Genomic DNA, 18,437 nt, shown 5'->3' with positions numbered 1-18,437 from the left:
GGTTTAGGAGCCCACACTTGTTATGTTTGTTGGAAATTTGCAAAAACAAAACCTGTGACTGTAAGAGAATTTGCAGCTACTATATTTTTAATGCCTCAAACAATGATAGTAACGATGTTGTGAACACATCACATAATCTCCTTAGGGGAGGGGGGAAGTAAAGGGATTTGTTCTTTTGCCATGCATAGGCAGTGCTGAATCCTATTTAAATAGTTTAAAATGCCTGAGGAGTGTATCTGATTATGGACAAAATGTGAAGACCTCCGCTATGAAGTTCACTAGGTGAACTTGAATCTAGTCACTGTTTCTCAGCCCAACCTGCCTCACAGGGTAGTTGTGAGGATAAAGTGAGTAGTTGTGAGGATCAAGTGATGCTTATTACCTCGAGCTCATTGGAAGAAGGTGGGATATAAATGTAAAATAAAGATCTCGTTCATGCATTATGTTCCTGAGTTAAATTTTTCCCTGAAATTAATGACTGTGTGTTTTAAAATATGTTTCATAATATTTTAACCTGCCAAGAACCTTAACTGCGGGGTAAGTCTATTTTGAAATAGACACAAAGGTTGGGCAGCAGAATATAGATCATGTAAGTGTGATTATTGGAGTAGACTTACATTTGTTCTAATTTTCTTTCTACTCCATTTTCTCTGAGCCGATATTTTTTGTTATTTTAGCATTAAATGAGTTAATATTGACTCTGCAGGCTTTATGAACAATTTGGGGTGAGTGCTGAGGGAATCCTATTATGGAGGTCTTTGTGAGACCAAGCATCAATAATTGGCTAATTTTGAAATGCCAGTGCCTCTTGGAAATTAAGTTGTATTGGAAAATGATTGTGCTAAACAACTGAGTAACACTTACTCATTTTTTTCTTGTTCTGCTTCCAGGTGGAAGGTTTCAGAGTAGGGATTCAGTGCACTGATTGAGAAACTCAGATTTTGATGATCTCCAAACCGATCCCCATTTAACCCAAATTATAGATCAGGGAAGCACATTTAATTGCTTGTACTTTTTCTCTCCCACTTTCAGTTTAGGACAAAAGCTGAGAGTGTGTAGTCAGAAGGTTAATTTCTTGTTCATATTAAATGAGATGCTGTATTTCTGCCGTCTTGTAGAATTCTCCCTTTCTACCTGTACTGTCTGCCTAAATTGGTCCAATATAGCAATCTCACTGATAAGAACTAAGCTGATGGGTTTCATTTTCATGTGATCTTAACACATCTGATTGATAAACATATCCAACTAGCAAATCAGGATCTGGAGTTGTCCATAGTGGGTGCTGGAATACTGGATCAGCAAAAGAGATCTCTGAACACACCCAGTATTCAAATAATTTCTAGGCCAGCATCATCATCATTTTTTACACATTTTTATGACCTGAAGAGGGAAAGAACATCTGATTGTTCTGAGTGCTGCAGACATTCCTGTGGGGAAGGTTCGGTCTGTTCATTTTGTGTACATCCAGTGTACTGTAATGCACTCAGTAATGTTATCACATGGAGGTGGGCATTCTGCCAGCCTTTTTCCTCAGTTCAGCTTCTGCTTGCACCTCACATATGGGATGGTAGGCAGGGAGAGATGCTGTTTTTTTCTGTTTGTTCTCGTCTATAAACAACCCCTCCCCCCTTTGCTGTCGCTGTTCTACACTGTTTTTCAAACTCCCTTGTTCTTGTGACATAGTTTTACATTTCATGAGGCAGATGGCCTATGAGGCTCATTTCTTGCGTGGATCTCTGGGGCCCATATTGTGGTTCAAGGAGTTCTTATTCAGCTAGCCAGTCTGGAGGGTGGGATAACCCTTCCCCCTGGAAGACTCTGAATTCTGCCCTTTTCAGCTCGAAGTAGAATCTACCCCAGTGAGAGGAATGCTACCCCCCCCCCAAGAAAACTGGGAACAGAAATCCTCTTTTTTTTCTTAGATTGCTGACTCACCTAACTGTGTTATCCTTGGCAAAGACTACACAAGTTGACTTTATCAAATAATTGAATATTAAGTGCAACCAGTAGTACAAAGTTATGCCCTGGGAGTATGTTAGTGCATGAACAAGATACATTTCTATTGTGTCAATTTATGTTGAGGTCTCCATTTACAAAATTGTTGTGTGAATCATCATTCTCCACATTGTCCATGGGAGAATGCATACATACACAATTTACATGAATTATTCCTGGTTTTTATTTTATTTTATTTTATTTTATTTTATTTTAGCTAGGCACATATCCAAAACTTTACCAGAATGAGTAGTAGTAATTAAAGTGGCATTCAGCATCATCTGGTATGTATGAATTTGTATCTGCTAATGTAGGTCCCATAGCTCTGCTATTAATTTATTTATGTCATAAAATGTATACACTTCTTGATTGTAAAAAACAAACAAAAACAAAAAAGAACAACTCCAAAAACCTCAAAGCTGTTTACAAAAGATAAAACAGGAAAATCAAGGGGGAAAAATACAACCCTACTTTTAAACATACAAAAGTTAAAGTACTTGAATAGATTAAAATTACCTCAACTTTCTAATCATCTGTGTAAGCTTGTCTAATCAGAAATGTTTTTAGCAGGCGCTGAAATGAATGCACTGAAGGTGCCTGCTAAAATTTAGTTGAATACACAATACAAGAAAACAGTGGGTATGAGCGCTTATAATTTTGCATTATGTTTTTAATTAAAACCAGGCCTGGTTGCTTTGTTTTTATACTTTTTCATTGTAATGCCCTGAAGGATTTTAAAATGGTACATGTTCATGCAAATATTTTCTCCTTTCTTCTTCGCCTAAATTTATTTTTCCACTTATTTTAACAAAGCTTCACTTTCAGCCTGGTTACAGTGGTGGCTGGCAGGAAGTGCTTTGGCACCATTGTTGGGCGAGCTTGACCATAGTACTAAAGGGGTCATGTGGCTGACTTTCCTATGAGTTTCCTTGGTGCAGCACAATTGTATTAACAGGAATAATGCCTTTCTCAAAGCACATGGAAAATGGTTAGAATTAGTGATGCCCCTGGAAGGTGGTCATTATGCTTGGGATGGCTCCTCTCACAGGCTGTGCAGGCAGTCATTGTTTAGATGAGCTCATCTGTGGGGGTGTCAGGATGCTTGTGTCGCTGGAGCATTGGAGCACTTTCCCCAGAAGGCATTCACATGTCTAAATGGAACTTACATATGGCTAGGCAACAGTCAGCACTGGATGGGATGGAGATTGCTCTTCACTGACATTCTGAAGCCTTTGCTCATGCCAAAACCCATGACCCTGCCTGGAAAGTAGCCAGTGGCTCAAGTCTTCTGTGTGAAGAGCAGGGGAACTCAGCCTGGAGCCAAATGTAGCTCTCCAGCCTTTTCTGTCTGCCCCTTAGGAATCTCCTCTGCCACACTTCCTTTCCCCATGCCGCATCCCTCACCATCACTACTTTTCCTGAGTGGTTTTGCCTGGCTGGAATAGGGTAGTGCTTCTTTGTTGCCTGATTGGAGAGGGGTGTGCATGTATGGATATAAATTAGCCTGTTGCACAAAGGTAAAATTTACATTTGTTGTCTTATCCAGTGTTGCCTCTGGCTCCACCCATCACTATCATGGCCCCCAGAATGTTGCCTAGATGGGAATGTGGCCCTCAGACTAAAGGTGCCTGACTCTTTTTTCTGTCAATATGAAGTAGTTCTTTTAAAGTTTTGTTGGAGTTTTCAAAGTCCGCTTCTGTTCCTGTTCCTTGTGTGGATAATAGCACCTCTTTCTTGATCTTCTTCCACAGCAGGTTAGATAGCAATACCTGGCCAACTGAAGATGTTTCATAGGCTTCAGACTTTTGTGATCTGCTTTGTTTTTTATTAGAACTATGAGAACCATAGTTCTCATGAGCACTTTGAATTAAGCAATTCTGAGCTCAGGAGGTTGTTTTGAGTACCAAAACGGAACTGAGCACATAGTCCTTCCACGCACAAATCCAGTCCTGATTTCTCCCCCACCTTCTGCCTCTTCATTTCAGTGGTAGAGGTGATGAGCCATTTTGTTGTTGCCTCTGTTAAAAATAAGGAGTGGAAAATCTTTGCTGATCTACTCTTAAGTCACCAAGAGTTCCTGTTCTATCTATCCCACATTCCTACTATAGAAGGGTAGGGAGAGAGAGACTACAGAACTTTGATTTATTGTGGACTCTGGAGGAAGAATGGAGCTTAATGGCAGCATTTATAAAACAAATTCCCCTTAGCCAGGCAAGCTTTTTCAAGATGGATATGTTAAATTATGGGGAGGGTGTGTGTTTTAAAATAAATTGGCCTATTTTGTTCGTAGGCATATGATTTCCCCCCCTGACCATTATGTTCTCTCTCTTTCTCTTAAACTGGGTACATTGAATGTAAATAACTCATCTGTCACCACTTCCTGTTGAAAAGCTATTATGCTTTAAGGGTTGTTGTAGCAGAGATCAGGTCCTACTTCAGAGGATGGAAAGGTGGGCTCACATCCCAAGTGGCTAAGAGTGATCACTCTGAGATGTCTGTGCCACTTGGATCAGATAGACTACCTGACCGGGGAGGTGGGGGGATAAGGAAGGGGGGAGTTTGATCGAAAGAGTCTATTTTTAAATTAAAGTCCCAGTGTAAACAGAATTAGCTTATGCCAAAGAGGAACTTGATATGTGCGGGAGAAGAAACAAATGGGGTAGACAGGTCTGAATGACTAATAAAGGTAGGGGTTAATGGAACAAAACACAGTACATTAACTTTATTTCTCACATCAGTGTGGGTAACATTAAAAGAAAAAAAAAGTCTTCCCTGAAAAGCACACATACAGCTGAAGCCAGAGAACTATAGGAAGGAATTTTTTTGAAGAAGCAACAGAATCTTGTAGCATATAGGATGTGTCACATTTCATGTTGCTGCATTCCGTTGCAAGGCCCTATATTATATAACAAAGTTTCCTTTACTTTGGGGAAAGACATTCCACAGACTGACTTAACAAGGAGAGCACCCTGCTTCCTTCTGCTCTCTGACATCCTCGGGATGTAACAGCTTTAACATCCGCTTGATACAAGACTCCTAACTGAAGAGTTTGGTGGTTTCTCATCCTTTTTTGGTTGGAGAACCCCTGTAGCATGTTATGATATCCTGCAGAACTCCTCTTATTCCTCGCTCCCAAAGTAAAACAAATCAAGTAAATTGGTGGTAAGTAACCTAAATAAAATATACATCGCTTGTTTTGTTGTAACACTCACAAAAGCTGGTTTGAACATTCAGCATTGAAAGGTTGAGGGCCACAAGAGGCATTATGGGCCTAGATATGACCATGTACTACCCATGAAGTGGAGGTTGTTTATCAGTGGGAGAGGGGGAAATGGGGTTCTTGTTATAAAACTCCACAGAATCCCTAAGAGATATCTGTGGATCAGTTACAGATAGGTAGCCGTGTTGGTCTGCCATAGTCAAAACAAAAAAAATTCCTTCCAGTAGCACCTTAAAGACCAACTAAGTTAGTTCTTGGTATGAGCTTTCGTGTGCATGCACACTTCTTCAGATACACTGAAACAGAAGTTTCATATGTATACACTGAAACAGAAGTTTCATATGTATATCTCATTATACATGACAAAGCCATTTTTCACCTTTTCACCCCTTGCTTCTTCCTGTAAGACCTATTGCAGTCATTAAGAGTCGTCAACAGGCTCATCACAGCTATCTGCCAATCACCCATTCCCACCACCCTTCTGAGTAATACCCCTCCCCACCTTCTCACTATATAGAAGGGTCTGGAAACTTCTGTTTCAGTGTATCTGAAGAAGTGTGCATGCACACGAAAGCTCATACCAACAACTAACTTAGTTGGTCTTTAAGGTGCTACTGGAAGGATTTTTTTTTGTTTTAGATATCTGTGGAACTGTGGTTGAAAAATGCTGTTGACATTCCCCTCTCTGTTTTTAGCAGGCTTCTCATCTTTGGACCACAACTCTTCTCCTGCTGTCTCCTGTGACTGGTGGCCACTTAGGGACTTTATGAGCTAGTTGGGAGGAGCTAGTTGGAACGCAGGTGGCGCTGTGGGTTAAAGCCTCAGCGCCTAGGGCTTGCGGATCGAAAGGTCGGCGGTTCGAATCCCTGCGGCGGGGTGCGCTCCCGCTGCTCGGTCCCAGCGCCTGCCAACCTAGCAGTTCGAAAGCACCTCCGGGTGCAAGTAGATAAATAGGGACCGCTTTCTAGCGGGAAGGTAAACGGCGTTTCCGTGTGCAGCTCTGGCTCGCCAGAGCAGCGATGTCACACTGGCCACGTGACCCGGAAGTGTCTCCGGACAGCGCTGGCCCCCGGCCTCTTGAGTGAGATGGGCGCACAACCCCAGAGTCTGTCAAGACTGGCCCGTACGGGCAGGGGTACCTTTACCTTTACCTGGGAGGAATATATCAATGTATTTATTTAAGCATTTTTGTTCCACCTTTCATGTGGTACCCCCAGGTATAAACATATTAAGCAATATAATACAGTAAAAATCCACACAACGATCAAACATATCAGTTATCTTGGGCAAAATAAAACATGATACCATATACTGGAATAAAACATCAGCAAAAGTTGGGAAGCAGAGGGATGTCTACATGAGGCACCAACATTGCAGTAGAGTTGGCATCTGCCTTACTGAAGGGGGAAATTGTTCTATTGGGTGGGTGCCACCACAGAGAAGGCCTTCCTCTTGGTTACTGCCAAGTCCACCTCTCTGAAGTCTGGCACAACCAAGAGGGCCACCTTAGCTAATCATAATGAATATGTCCCATTTTATTCAGGACAGTCACTCAGGAGTAACAGGATGTGCTGCAGATATTATTTTTTAAAGCAGTTTTACCATCTAGTCTCTTGTTGAAAATCTCTCATTTGGGCTAATTGGACTTACTTGGTAATCTGAGACGGGGAGGTGAGGGAGAAAATTATTTTCTTGATTTCCTACTAATGAAACCATCTATTAATATTCTCTTTAAATCATTGTTAATTAAGCAAAATGCAAGTTTAATGCTAGGAACAGGACTGCTTCACACTGTGAAACAGGCACTGGGTGGAAAATAGTTTTACAGTTGTTCTTTCCAAAGTGGTGCTTTCGGCTTCTGCGTCTGCTGAAGTCAGAGAGCAAGTGAGCTGTGTGTTTGTTTTTGGATTAATAGTTGAAGTTCACTCATGTGGAAATAAAGCAGATTTAACTGTGACTAGAATTTGTCATTAAAAAGTCATTATGGAAGCCGACCAGTAAAGTTCCTTCTCTTTTACCGTTAATGACAAAACAATCTCTCTCTTAACAAAAAAAAAGGAAAAGAGGAAAACACTATATTTTCACTTGGAAAATGGTGCAGAAGACATAATATAATTGAACTGTGGTGAAGTGAGTCAGTTTGGGAGATTTATTGATCAATAATGTAGACAATTACAGCTTGTTTATAAAAGGAAAAGCCCCTCCTTGGCCCTGGAAACAACACTGAGACTTTAATAATGATAACTCTGGCATCTAGCTTCAACCGATAAAAGTCAATTGGAAGATATAGGATTTCAATAAAATTATGACACTAGATAAACCTGCCCCAGGAACAAATTTCCCCCGGGCATCTGACTTTAGTTAGATTTGTAACTTCAATTTTGTTTTCATTGATTGTGTGTGTGTGCCCGTGTGCGTGTGTGTTAGTGTTACAACTAATTAGAAAGTTACTGTCAAATAGCACATGTCTTTGAAGTATTTAAATGCAGATCCAAGAATAGGGGCAAGATTCAGTTAAAAGACTAGGTGACTGTGTTTGATAGGTATAAAATTATGAAACAAACAAACAGAAATACATGGCACTTTGTTACGGGATGGGCAAGGGTGGGGAGTCTTAGGTATGTCACTTTGAGAAATCTTTTTTAAAAAAGGATTTGGGAGCGATAGTTGATTTTTATAACTTACTGCTTCTCCTTTTGAGAGAAAACACATATAGGTGACTTGTGGAAGGGTTGTAGGTAAGTTGTAGAGCACGTGAATTTCACGCAGGTGGTCCCAAGCCAATCCCTGGCACCTGTGCTTGAAAACCTGCAGAGCTGCTTCTAGTCAGTGTAGATAAGCTAGATGCTGGCTTTTCGAAGAGTGCAAGGAGACAAGAGAAGGAGAACCTTCTTCTTCCAACCTCACCCATACTGGAAGGGTCAAAGGGCTCCACATGCATGCTGCCAGCAAACTTTTGCAGGAGAGAAGAGCATCCAGCCAGGGCTAGGAGGTTGAAGGGAAATAAGTGCCATCTTAATCCAAACTTGACACCCATATTCACCACATCCTGTTGGCTCTACATTGTTATGGAGGATGGTGTGGTCTGTGCTGTTCTACCTGTTGCATCAAGGGCCTGATGATTGGGGTGCTGTGCTGAAAGAGGTGCTGTCATGAAAAGGATACTTGGAAAGGTGGCTAACCTGGTGCTTTGAACCCTGCCCGCCCAAAGTGTGCGTGTGTTTTTAAAATATTTTATTTGTTTATTTGGAATAATTTAGAAGCTTCTTAATCAAATAAGCCATAAGCAGTGTACATGAAACTAAAACAATTATAAATATAGAAATAAGATTAGCATTAAAAAATAAATAAAAAACAGGATTATATACCGTATTTATCTGTCTATAAGACGCCCACATGTATAAGACGCCTCCTATTTTTCGGACTCCGATTTAAGGAAATGGGGGGAGATGGCCCCCATGTATAAGACACCCCCAAATATTGGACATTATTTTTTAGGGAAAAAACCCTAGTCTTATACACGGAAAAATACGGTATTTTTTGTAGATGCCTTGATAAGCTTACTGAAACAGAAATGCTTTAACAGGCATCTGAAACAGCATAATGAGGGTCCCTGTCTAATATCAGTAGGCAAGGCACAGGTGTTGCCACACTGGAAGATTGACTTCTCACAGATGGTACTTGCAAGAGTTCAAGTTCTACAGACCGAAGCAATTTTCTTAAGGTTACCTGGTCCCAAATTGATAAGGGCTTTATATACAAATAATAAGTAGCCAGTGGTAGAACTGAGGAGTTGCACCACAGCTTTCTGTGTAGTTTTTGGGCCAACTGCAGGGGAAGCTCCATGTGGAATGTATTGCAGTAATGCAATCTTCAAGTTATGAACACCTGGACTTACATAAGACCAAAGGCTTGTCTAGTCCAGCATCTTTCCTAACAGTGACCAAGCGAATCGGAAACCCGCAAGCAGAGCATGAGCACACCAACACCCTTTCTGATGCCTTTTGCTGTGCTTTTATTTTAGAGTGTCACCTTCAGGTTAATTGCAGCAATCCATGACCCTTATAGGACCCCCCTTTTTTAATCAGAATCCCAATTTTCATCTGGTTGCTAAGACACATCTAGAGAAGCAGGTTTTGGACTGCTAGTTTGAGAGAGCAGCACTAGCTAGCATGGAGTTGTACCTCAATAACACTTGAACATTTGTATCAAATCAAAAGTTAGCCAAGAGACATTACACCGTAAATGAATGATAGCCCTTTTATTTGTTTGATAGCTTATAATAAAGGCTTGTCAATTCCTCCAAGTGTCTGCAAAGGGACTATCAAGTATTTGATTTCAGAAAACAATATATTTTGAATATATCCCTGAAGCCTGCAGGCTTGAGATCTTATGGTATAATCAGGAGTTGGTAGGTGCCCACACTAAGTAGGCCATGTTGAACTGCCTTCCCTATGCATAGTTTCCTTTTTGCCAACACTTTGAAGCAAAGGGAGTAGTTGGTGATGCCATTTCGTCTAGTCCACTGTGAAAGGCGTCTCCTTTCCTGTCCTCCTTCATTAACTCAGTTTCTCTAGCCCGAAGCTGTCCTTTGGTTCCACTGATGAGCCATCTCCAGCATTTCCAGATTGACCTTTCCATACCAAGAGTGTTTTGAACACATCAGCAACATTTCTAGCAGGTATTTCCACCTTGCTTTTCACACCGCCTCGAGTTTATATGCTCTTCCTCAGCCTTTCTCAGACACCAGGCTATTAAGCACCTGACATTTTGACAGCCAAGTTGGAGGCGCCCCAGAGTCCATATGCCTAAAAGTGTGTGTTCAGGGTTATATGCTGGCCTCATAAGTACTATTTCTGAAGTGCAACTCTTTTTAAGGGGGTGGGGGACAGCAGTTCCTTTTGAGATCCTGTCTTGTATGGACAAAATACGTCAACAAGTTCTCCTGTGAAGCTTCACCCCCCGAGAGAAGGTTTATGGGCAGCGTTTTCCAGTGCTGCTCAGTTAGCAAGCATTGACATATTTATGCCAACAATCTATAGGACTATAGTGAGAGGAGAGAGTTTAGATAATAAAAACCTTTCCTGGAATTTAGTAGTGTATCCATTTATTTTACTGTAGCCAGTGAGCTGTGGAGGTCCATCACAACTTCCTGCCATGTGCACAAGGAGTTGTGAGGATACCCTGTTAATGAGTGTTAATTTGAGTGTGGGTACAACCAGTGAATCAGCTAAATCTGTAAGGTGAAAGCACTCCAAACAAATTATTAAATAAGCTCTGAGTCTGCAAAAATCTCTCTTGTTGTGCGTGTGTACTATCAAATTGTGAGTGGGATGACTTAGTACTCACAGTTAGTCTTTATCGTCAGATACAGTCTCACTGGATGCTGTGCAGGAGTTCATTTTAGCTTTTGGTTTCAGAGTAGCATGTTGCTGCTTTTCTGGGCAGTCGTAGTCACATAGGCCAAATAGTTTCCAAGAAGTTATTTCTGTTTGAGCTCTGAGCCTTTTTCTACTGTCACTATGTATTTGTAGCATGGAAGAGGTTGCCCGCATATCCCTTTGCAATCTCCTTGCTTCTCTAGCTAAACAGTTTATTTAATGCAAATGTGTTCCTCTATTTCAATATATTTGTTTAATTATAATTGTTAATACTGGTGAGAATGGAATGCAACAGAACTGAACAGTGGGAAAATGGCCTAGTCTCCAAGGAGGAACGGGAATAAATTATACCAGCTTCAACGCAGCCTGAATTTATTAATTAAATTTGTATATTGTCCTTCATCCGAAGATCACAGGGTGGTTTACAACATAAAAATAATGAATGGAAGTCATAAAAAGCTAATTGTGTTTGCTTTCCTTTTTGTCCATTTCAACAGGCACGTGATGGAATGAGAGGAATTCTGGATTCCTATGACAGTGAGTTGAACCCATCAGAACACACTCCTCAGCTGAACTTCCGTGTGCGGGAGGCAGAGGACATGGTACAAAAAATGCAAGTGCACTGTGGTGAAATGGAGGTAATGTGGAGTCACTATATTCAGTTGCTCTTTCTGCATCAGTTCTCCATCTGTAAAGGGGAAGAATACAGTAGTGACCTACCTCACAGGGTGGTTGTGTCCATCAATGGCTGACATCAATAAGGCTCCAGCATGTGGATAGGGAGCATGGCAATGAATACCAGTTGCCGGAAACTAAATGTAAAGGAGGGCTGTTGCTTTCATTCTCTTGCAACTAGAGGCAGTGTCCTGGCTGCTGCCTCAAAACACACAGGCAGAGTTTCTTACATACAGTGGTACCTCTGGATGCGAACGGGATCCGTTCCGGAGCCCTGTTCGCATCCAGAAGTGAACGCAACCCTCATCCGTGCGTGTGACATCATTTCGACCGTCTGTGCATGCGCGAGCGGTGAAACCCTGATGTAACACACTCCGTTACTTCTGCATCGCCGCAACGCGCAACCCAAAAATACTTATCCCGAAGCTACTTCAACCCGAGGTATGGCTGTATAAGGTAGAAAGAGATCCTTATTCAAGCAGTTGAAGAAGTGTGTATGCACACGAAATCTCATACCAATAACAAACTTAGTTGGTTTCTAAGGTGCTACTGGAAGGAATGTTTTTATTTTGTTTCTTATTGAATTAATGGGCTAGACTCAGCAGCACACATAAGGCTCAAGCTGGCGCAAGATGTTAATAACTGGATGGAAGTGACAAAGATATCTCAACAAGTTTCCATGCCCAGCCCACCAAGCTTTTAAAGACTATGTGTGGTGCACTCCCTTGCAACATTTACTCGCCCTGCAAGGAATATCAGGATTGCAGATGTGCCGTCTTTCAGGTTGAGTGGGTCTGCTCCCTTGCATGAAGGTGGTGCCTGTTTCTAGATGACAAGATTGCACCCTCATATTTTGGATCCTATCCAGTTCAGTTCTATTTCCCCACTCAGCTGCTCAAAATACCCCCCACCCCAAACTCTCTGCAGGGGCTCTCTGCTCTGCTGGAAAGTTGGGGAGGAGAAATGGCATCTTTGTAAGGAGAGAGGGGATCCCGGCCTCCTCCATTTCAGGTTCCCATCATTCAGCATGCCCGCTTTCCTCCTCCTCCTCCTATGTCAGAGATTATCAACTCAAGCTGGATCCCAACAATGCGGTGAGGCACTTGACAGGCATCTGCTTGGCCACTGTGGGAATTGGGGTCTTTGGTTTGATCCAGGTGGGTTCGTTTGTTCTGAACATTTAAAATAATAATTGGAAAAAATGTTAAAATATTTAAAGCTGGTATGCATAAACTATATAGTATAAATTTGCCCAAAACAGATCAATATATTTTGGAGAGGGATTGGAGAAAGGTAGATATATTTATCAGTGTGCTCTACTTGTTCTGTAGTTATGAGTCTATACAATGATTTACTTTGAATAGACGCAAATTAGCAAAGGTTTTACTCAGTCTTCTGGGGGCTGGGGCAGAGAGATGAATCAGTGCAGTTTCAGTTTCTGCTTTGAAGATTGCCTTTTAAAGCAACTTATCATAGATTTCCCCTGCAGTGCATACTTTATTTAGTTTTTCATAGTTATCCAACTGTTACTTATTGGGGTGGCTTTAATACCTCTATTCATACAATCTTGGTAAGGTGAATTGAATGTTCGGCTTCCAGGTTTCATTGTTAGCCTTCCACATTTCACACCTTTTTGCTTAAGGGAAAATCTCCTTTTCTGTCTTCTTTGTTTTGGCACTGGTCTGTTCAGTCTTTTCTGAAGGAAGCATGTGGAGAAAAATATTTTTTTTAAATAAGAAATGCTTTTAAAAATTCAATTGAATCTAGCAGCTGCTCTCTGTTAGACAGAACAATACCAGATGATAATGAGCTGCTGGTTGCTGATACAATATGGTGATGATGGTGGGGGAACTGTGTGGGAGCAGTAGGGAGTCTGGGCATTTGTTCCCAACATCCAGTATCCAGCAAATGGAAAACTCTTATTTACCTATAGGGTGTGCTGTAACACAGACAACAGAAATCTCAAACAGATGATTTCCAAAATGTCATATTTACTCCTTTGCCATAGTCCAGCTACCCTCTTACCTAACTTGGACTCATTCTAAGCCAATTGATTTCCCTTCAAGCCTTTTTTGAGCAAATGTTTCATTGAACACAATTGCTGCCTTTCAAACTTCTCTGTCTTCCTTTCTGTCACTTTCCCCAAATTTATGTTCAAATAAATAACGACTTCATTTGCTCCCTGATTTATTTTTCTACCTTTGTATAAAAAATCTTGTTCTCTGCATAATGTGATGCCATGAGTTCCCTTGAGGAATATGGTAGGTGGAACCATATTCATTTAAGTTGGTATGGGAACATGTGGCGCTCCATATGTTGTTGGACTGCAACTCCCATTGTCCCTGACTTATGGCCACATTGGCTGTGGCTGATAGTTGGAGTTCAATAACATATGGAGGGGCGCAGGCTCCCCATTCCAAATTTAAGTAATTTAGATATTTTCAAATATAAAAGCTAACAGACACACCAGCTTCCCAATAGATGTTATTCTCCTGATGGAGATTTCATGATGACCTTTGTGCAAATAGAGCTCTGGACCTAAGGATTTAATGAACAAGGGCTTATGCCAGCGTGGTCAGCCAAGGCACCTGTGATGATACTGGTTGTATTTGTGCTCCGTTGACACTGAGTACGCTCTTCACAAGCAGGCTTTACTCCTTGACGTAAGTTCCTGACAATTGTTTTGAGAGAGCACTGTTAAATTTAGGCTTGGGAAGGTTAGCACCAGTAACGCAGCATCATAAATGTAACTCCATTAATAGTCTTTTCATTACAACACATTTGGCTCGGCAGGAAACATTAATGAAGAGAGATTTGCCAGGGAGACTCATGCTGACACCTTCAATAGCCCACAACATCCTTTTATATCGAGAGATTTATACTATCTAGGAGCTCCATATGTACTCTAATCAGTTATACAGGCCCAGCAGTTTTCACACATCAAATGCCATATGTTCTAGTTTTGTTTTCCCATTTTTGGGGGGAGGGGGGTTTGAGTGTCCTGAAAACTTATCAGCCAAGTATTCTCCCCCCTTTCCAGCCCCTAATAACTGTGGCACATCTGCTGATCCTGGCATCTGGGCACTGCCAGTGCTTGCAGTAATCACAATGAAATAGATCTCCATGAAGTGTTAAGCCTCTTCTCCTGTTGGTATTCAGAATTTACACATGGAGATGATAAAGTATTTATCTGGGCAGTTTACAGCTTTTTTCACATTAGGAGCCTGCCTGCCAGTCATTGCCGAACACATTTGCAGCACCTTGTTTCTCCTTGTCCTCCTCCTGTTATTTTCTGCCCTTCCTCCCAAAGGAACCATTTTTCTTTTCTCAGATTTCTTCTTAGGCAAATCTTGGTATATAAATCAACTATCAAATTCCATGCAGCCTATCTTTGCATTGTATGAACCATAACGGGGGACTCATCCATTCATTAGTTGGTATTCATTAGTTGGTATTCATTAGTTGCTTTTCAGGGCTAAGCCCTCACAAACCAACCTCTAAGGAGAAATAAAACATAGAAACTGTGGTAGAATGTGAAGCACTGCGTGGACACAGACAAATAGTAGCAATACAGATACAGATCACCAAAGTTCAGGTGTTCACGCCTGAAATAAAACACATAAAAAGCAGATACATATATGAAACAGAATTCTGACAGTACCCTTTAGCTTGAGCAGCCTCTGACTAGAAAGGTTTGATTATTCAGTTATTCTTAGCATATTTAATTGTATTATACAAAGCTGTGGTGGTTTGTGTAAATGTGGGAAGCTGCATGGTTCCCCCCTGCCCCTTTTAAACAATAAAACCTAAACAGTGGTACAGCTTAGCGTAGTTCTCCTTGATAGCAATTCCAAATTTTAAGTGTCCTGGGCCTGGCCTATATTCTGCACAGCTAAGATTCATGAGGTTGTGAGTGAGTGAGGCCCTAAAAGTAGATCACAATACTCAAACATGTTTATATTGGAGGCTGTACTGGAGATACTCTGGTCCCAAGTTGCTTGGGTGGTAAAGATCAAAATCAGCACCCTGAAGAATCAAATTGGCACTGTAAAATGAGAGTAATCTAAGGTTCTGCAGAAAGAACTAGATGCACAATTATAAGATGGGGAACAACTGGCTTACTAGCAGTACATGCGAAAAGGATCTAGGGATCTTTGTGAACCACAAGCTTAACATGAGTCAACAGTGTGATGCCGCAGCCAGAAAAAGGTAATGCTATTCTAGGCTGCATCAACAGAAGCAAAGTGTCAAAATCAAGGGAAGTATTAGTACCACTCTATTCTGCCTTGGTCAGACCACACCTGGAATACTGTGTCCAATTCTGGGCACCACAGTTTAAGAAGGACGTTGACAACCAAGGTGATCAAGGGTCTGGGAACCAAGCCTTATGAGGAATGGTTGCAGGAGCTGGGTATGTTTAGCCTGGAAAAGAGGTGCTTGAGAGGAGATATGATAGCCATCTTCCAATATCTGAAGGGGTTTCACATGGAAGAGGGAACAAGCTTGCTTTCTCCTGCCCCAGAAGCAAGGACCCGGACCCATGGCTTCAAGTTACAAGAAAGGAGATTCCCACTAAACATCAGGAAGAGCTTCCTGATGGTAAGAGCTCTTCAACAGTGGAACGGTCTCTCTTGGGAGGTTGTGGACTCTCCTTCCTTGGAGCTTTTAAAGCAGAGGTTGGGGGGTTGAACTAGATGACCCTTGGGATACCTTCCAGCTTAAGATTCTATGACCAGCTTAAGATTCTATGACCAGAGTCTAGTAGTTCCAGTTGAAACCCAGGCAGCTACATTTTAGGCCAGCATAAGTTTTTGAGTTGTCTTCAGTGGCAGCTCTACTTTCAGGTTTCTTTGCTCACCCAGCAACTGATTTGGCAACAGTACATTTGCCATGTGTGGTGAATCATAGAATAGAATCATAGAATCATAGAAGAGTTGGAAGAGACCACAAGGGCCATCGGGTCCAACCCCCAGCCAAGCAGGAAACACAATCAGAGCACTCCTGACATATGGTTGTCAAGCCTCTGCTTAAAGACCTCCAAAGAAGGAGACTCCACCACACTCCTTGGCAGCAAATTCCACTGTCGAACAGCTCTTACTGTCAGGAAGTTCTTCCTAATGTTTAGGTGGAATCTTCTTTCTTGTAGTTTGGAACCATTGCTCCGTGTCCGCTTCTCTGGAGCAGCAGAAAACAACCTTTCTCCCTCCTCTATGTGACATCCTTTTATATATTTGAACATGGCTATCATATCACCCCTTAACCTCCTCTTCTCCAGGCTAAACATGCCCTTAGCCGTTCCTCATAAGGCATCGTTTCCAGGCCTTTGACCATTTTGGTTGCCCTCCTCTGGACACGTTCCAGTTTGTCAGTGTCCTTCTTGAACTGTGGTGCCCAGAACTGGACACAGTACTCCAGGTGAGGTCTGACCAGAGCAGAATACAGTGGCACTATTACTTCCCTTGATCTAGATGCTATACTCCTATTGATGCAGCCCAGATTTGCATTGGCTTTTATAGCTGCCGCGTCACACTGTTGCCTTATGTCAAGTTTATAGTCAACCAAGACTCCTAGATCCTTTTCACATGTACTGCTCTCAAACCAGGTGTCACCCATCTTGTATTTGTGCCTCTCATTTTTTTTGCCCAAGTGCAATACTTTACATTTCTCCCTGTTAAAGTTCATCTTGTTTGTTTTGGCCCAGTTCTCTAATCTGTCAAGGTCGTTTTGAAGTGTGATCCTGTCCTCTGGGGTGTTAGCCACCCCTCCCAGTTTGGTGTCATCTGCAAATTTGATCAGGATGCCCTGATGCTTCAGCAGGGCCTCTGGCTAATTTAAACACATGCTTATCTAGAAGAGGGTTTTAATGTGTATTTTCCCTCCACCCCCCTTTTCAACCTCCCTAGTGGTTTTGTTCTCAGTGGATCCTCCTGCTGGGGTTAAAAGTCTCTCAGAAATGATTGTCTTAACTGCCTTTCCTATGGGTTATTTGACTTTAAGACTAAATAACAGCACTTAGTTGTGTTGCACTTCTTACCATCCATTCTCAAACCCCTTTTGGTGCCTCTTTTGAAATGTTAAACGTGTCCCCTGCTTAAAGTGGTCTTGTCAGCAGTAACACTGGTGCATGTCAGCATTTGTAGAAGTTTTTTTTCCTCTTTCCCCCCCCAACCTGGGAGTTCGGCTCAACTCCTTAAGTCTACCTGACTGTGGGAGACTAGCAGATGATAACAGAGCCTGGCTTCTATAGAGGATTTAAAATTGGGTTCTTTTCCAAGGAAGGCTTGGAAGGAGGAGATAACTAATGTTCATTTACTATTCATTCACATTTTGTCACAAGGGGAGACGCAATTTCAGTGTGGAGGCTGAGTGCTTGAATGTGGCTGTGTTGGAGAGTGTTGCCATCTGTATCTGGTGATAGACTACTGACAATATAGATGCATTTCCATAAGGGAGGTAGGAGGCTTATTAGTCATGACTGCAAGTCTTCAGCCGGTCCCCACAAGATGGCAGCAAAGAAAGACTTCTCACTGAGAGAGCTGCCTTTTCATTTTGCATGACTTGTGCTTAGTTATAAATAGGTAGGTGTATGAGAATTCTACGGGATGCAAATAGTCTTGTAACCAGAAGACTCTTTTCCATGTTACGCATTAGAGCAGAGTTGGTCAGTTGACTTCAGCTTGTGGGGCCAAATGTTACCCAGCCAAACTTTTCAAGGGTTCTCTACCTGGCCAAAGTGTTGACATTTTCTCTACTGTCCTGAGCACTTTGGCTAGGGAGGATTCTGGTTTTTTTTAAAATAGAATTAGCTGGCCTCCCTCGATCCCACAAGCATATCATACATGAAAACGGGACAGCCTTGTAACACCTTGTTGTCATGCCAAGGACTGCTTCCCAAGTCTTCTCTCTTCCTTGCTACACATTGGTGAAAGTTCTGCTGCATCTGCTGTGTGCTGTATTACATTTACTCTGCAACAGCCTGTCCACTGATTTAAAAGGGTGCGATTATCCTTTTGGTTAAAAAGTGCAAAATGTACACTTAGCAGCTGCAGCGTATTAAACTGTATCTATGCCGAGGGCCTTCTGGTGGTTCCCTCATTGCGAGAAGTGAGGTTACAGGGAACCAGACAGAGGGCCTTCTCGGTACTGGCACCCGCCCTGTGGAACGC

General features: G+C 41.9%; 1 protein-coding gene across 1 annotated transcript in view; it reads left to right on the top strand.

The window, feature by feature from the left end:
• The window catches only part of MAD1L1 (mitotic arrest deficient 1 like 1), a 453,662-nt gene that overhangs the window by 163,520 nt on the left and 271,705 nt on the right, over positions 1–18,437 (top strand). The window contains exon 12 of the mRNA XM_083711565.1: positions 11,094–11,234. Coding sequence (XP_083567691.1) covers positions 11,094–11,234 — 141 coding nt within the window. The remainder of the gene's footprint in view (positions 1–11,093; positions 11,235–18,437) is intronic.

Source organism: Podarcis gaigeae, assembly GCF_964106915.1.
Source record: "Podarcis gaigeae genome assembly, chromosome: 14".
Lineage (NCBI taxonomy): Eukaryota > Metazoa > Chordata > Lepidosauria > Squamata > Lacertidae > Podarcis > Podarcis gaigeae.
The sequence above is the reverse complement of the archived record's forward strand: the minus strand, read 5'-3'. Positions and strand labels throughout refer to the sequence as shown.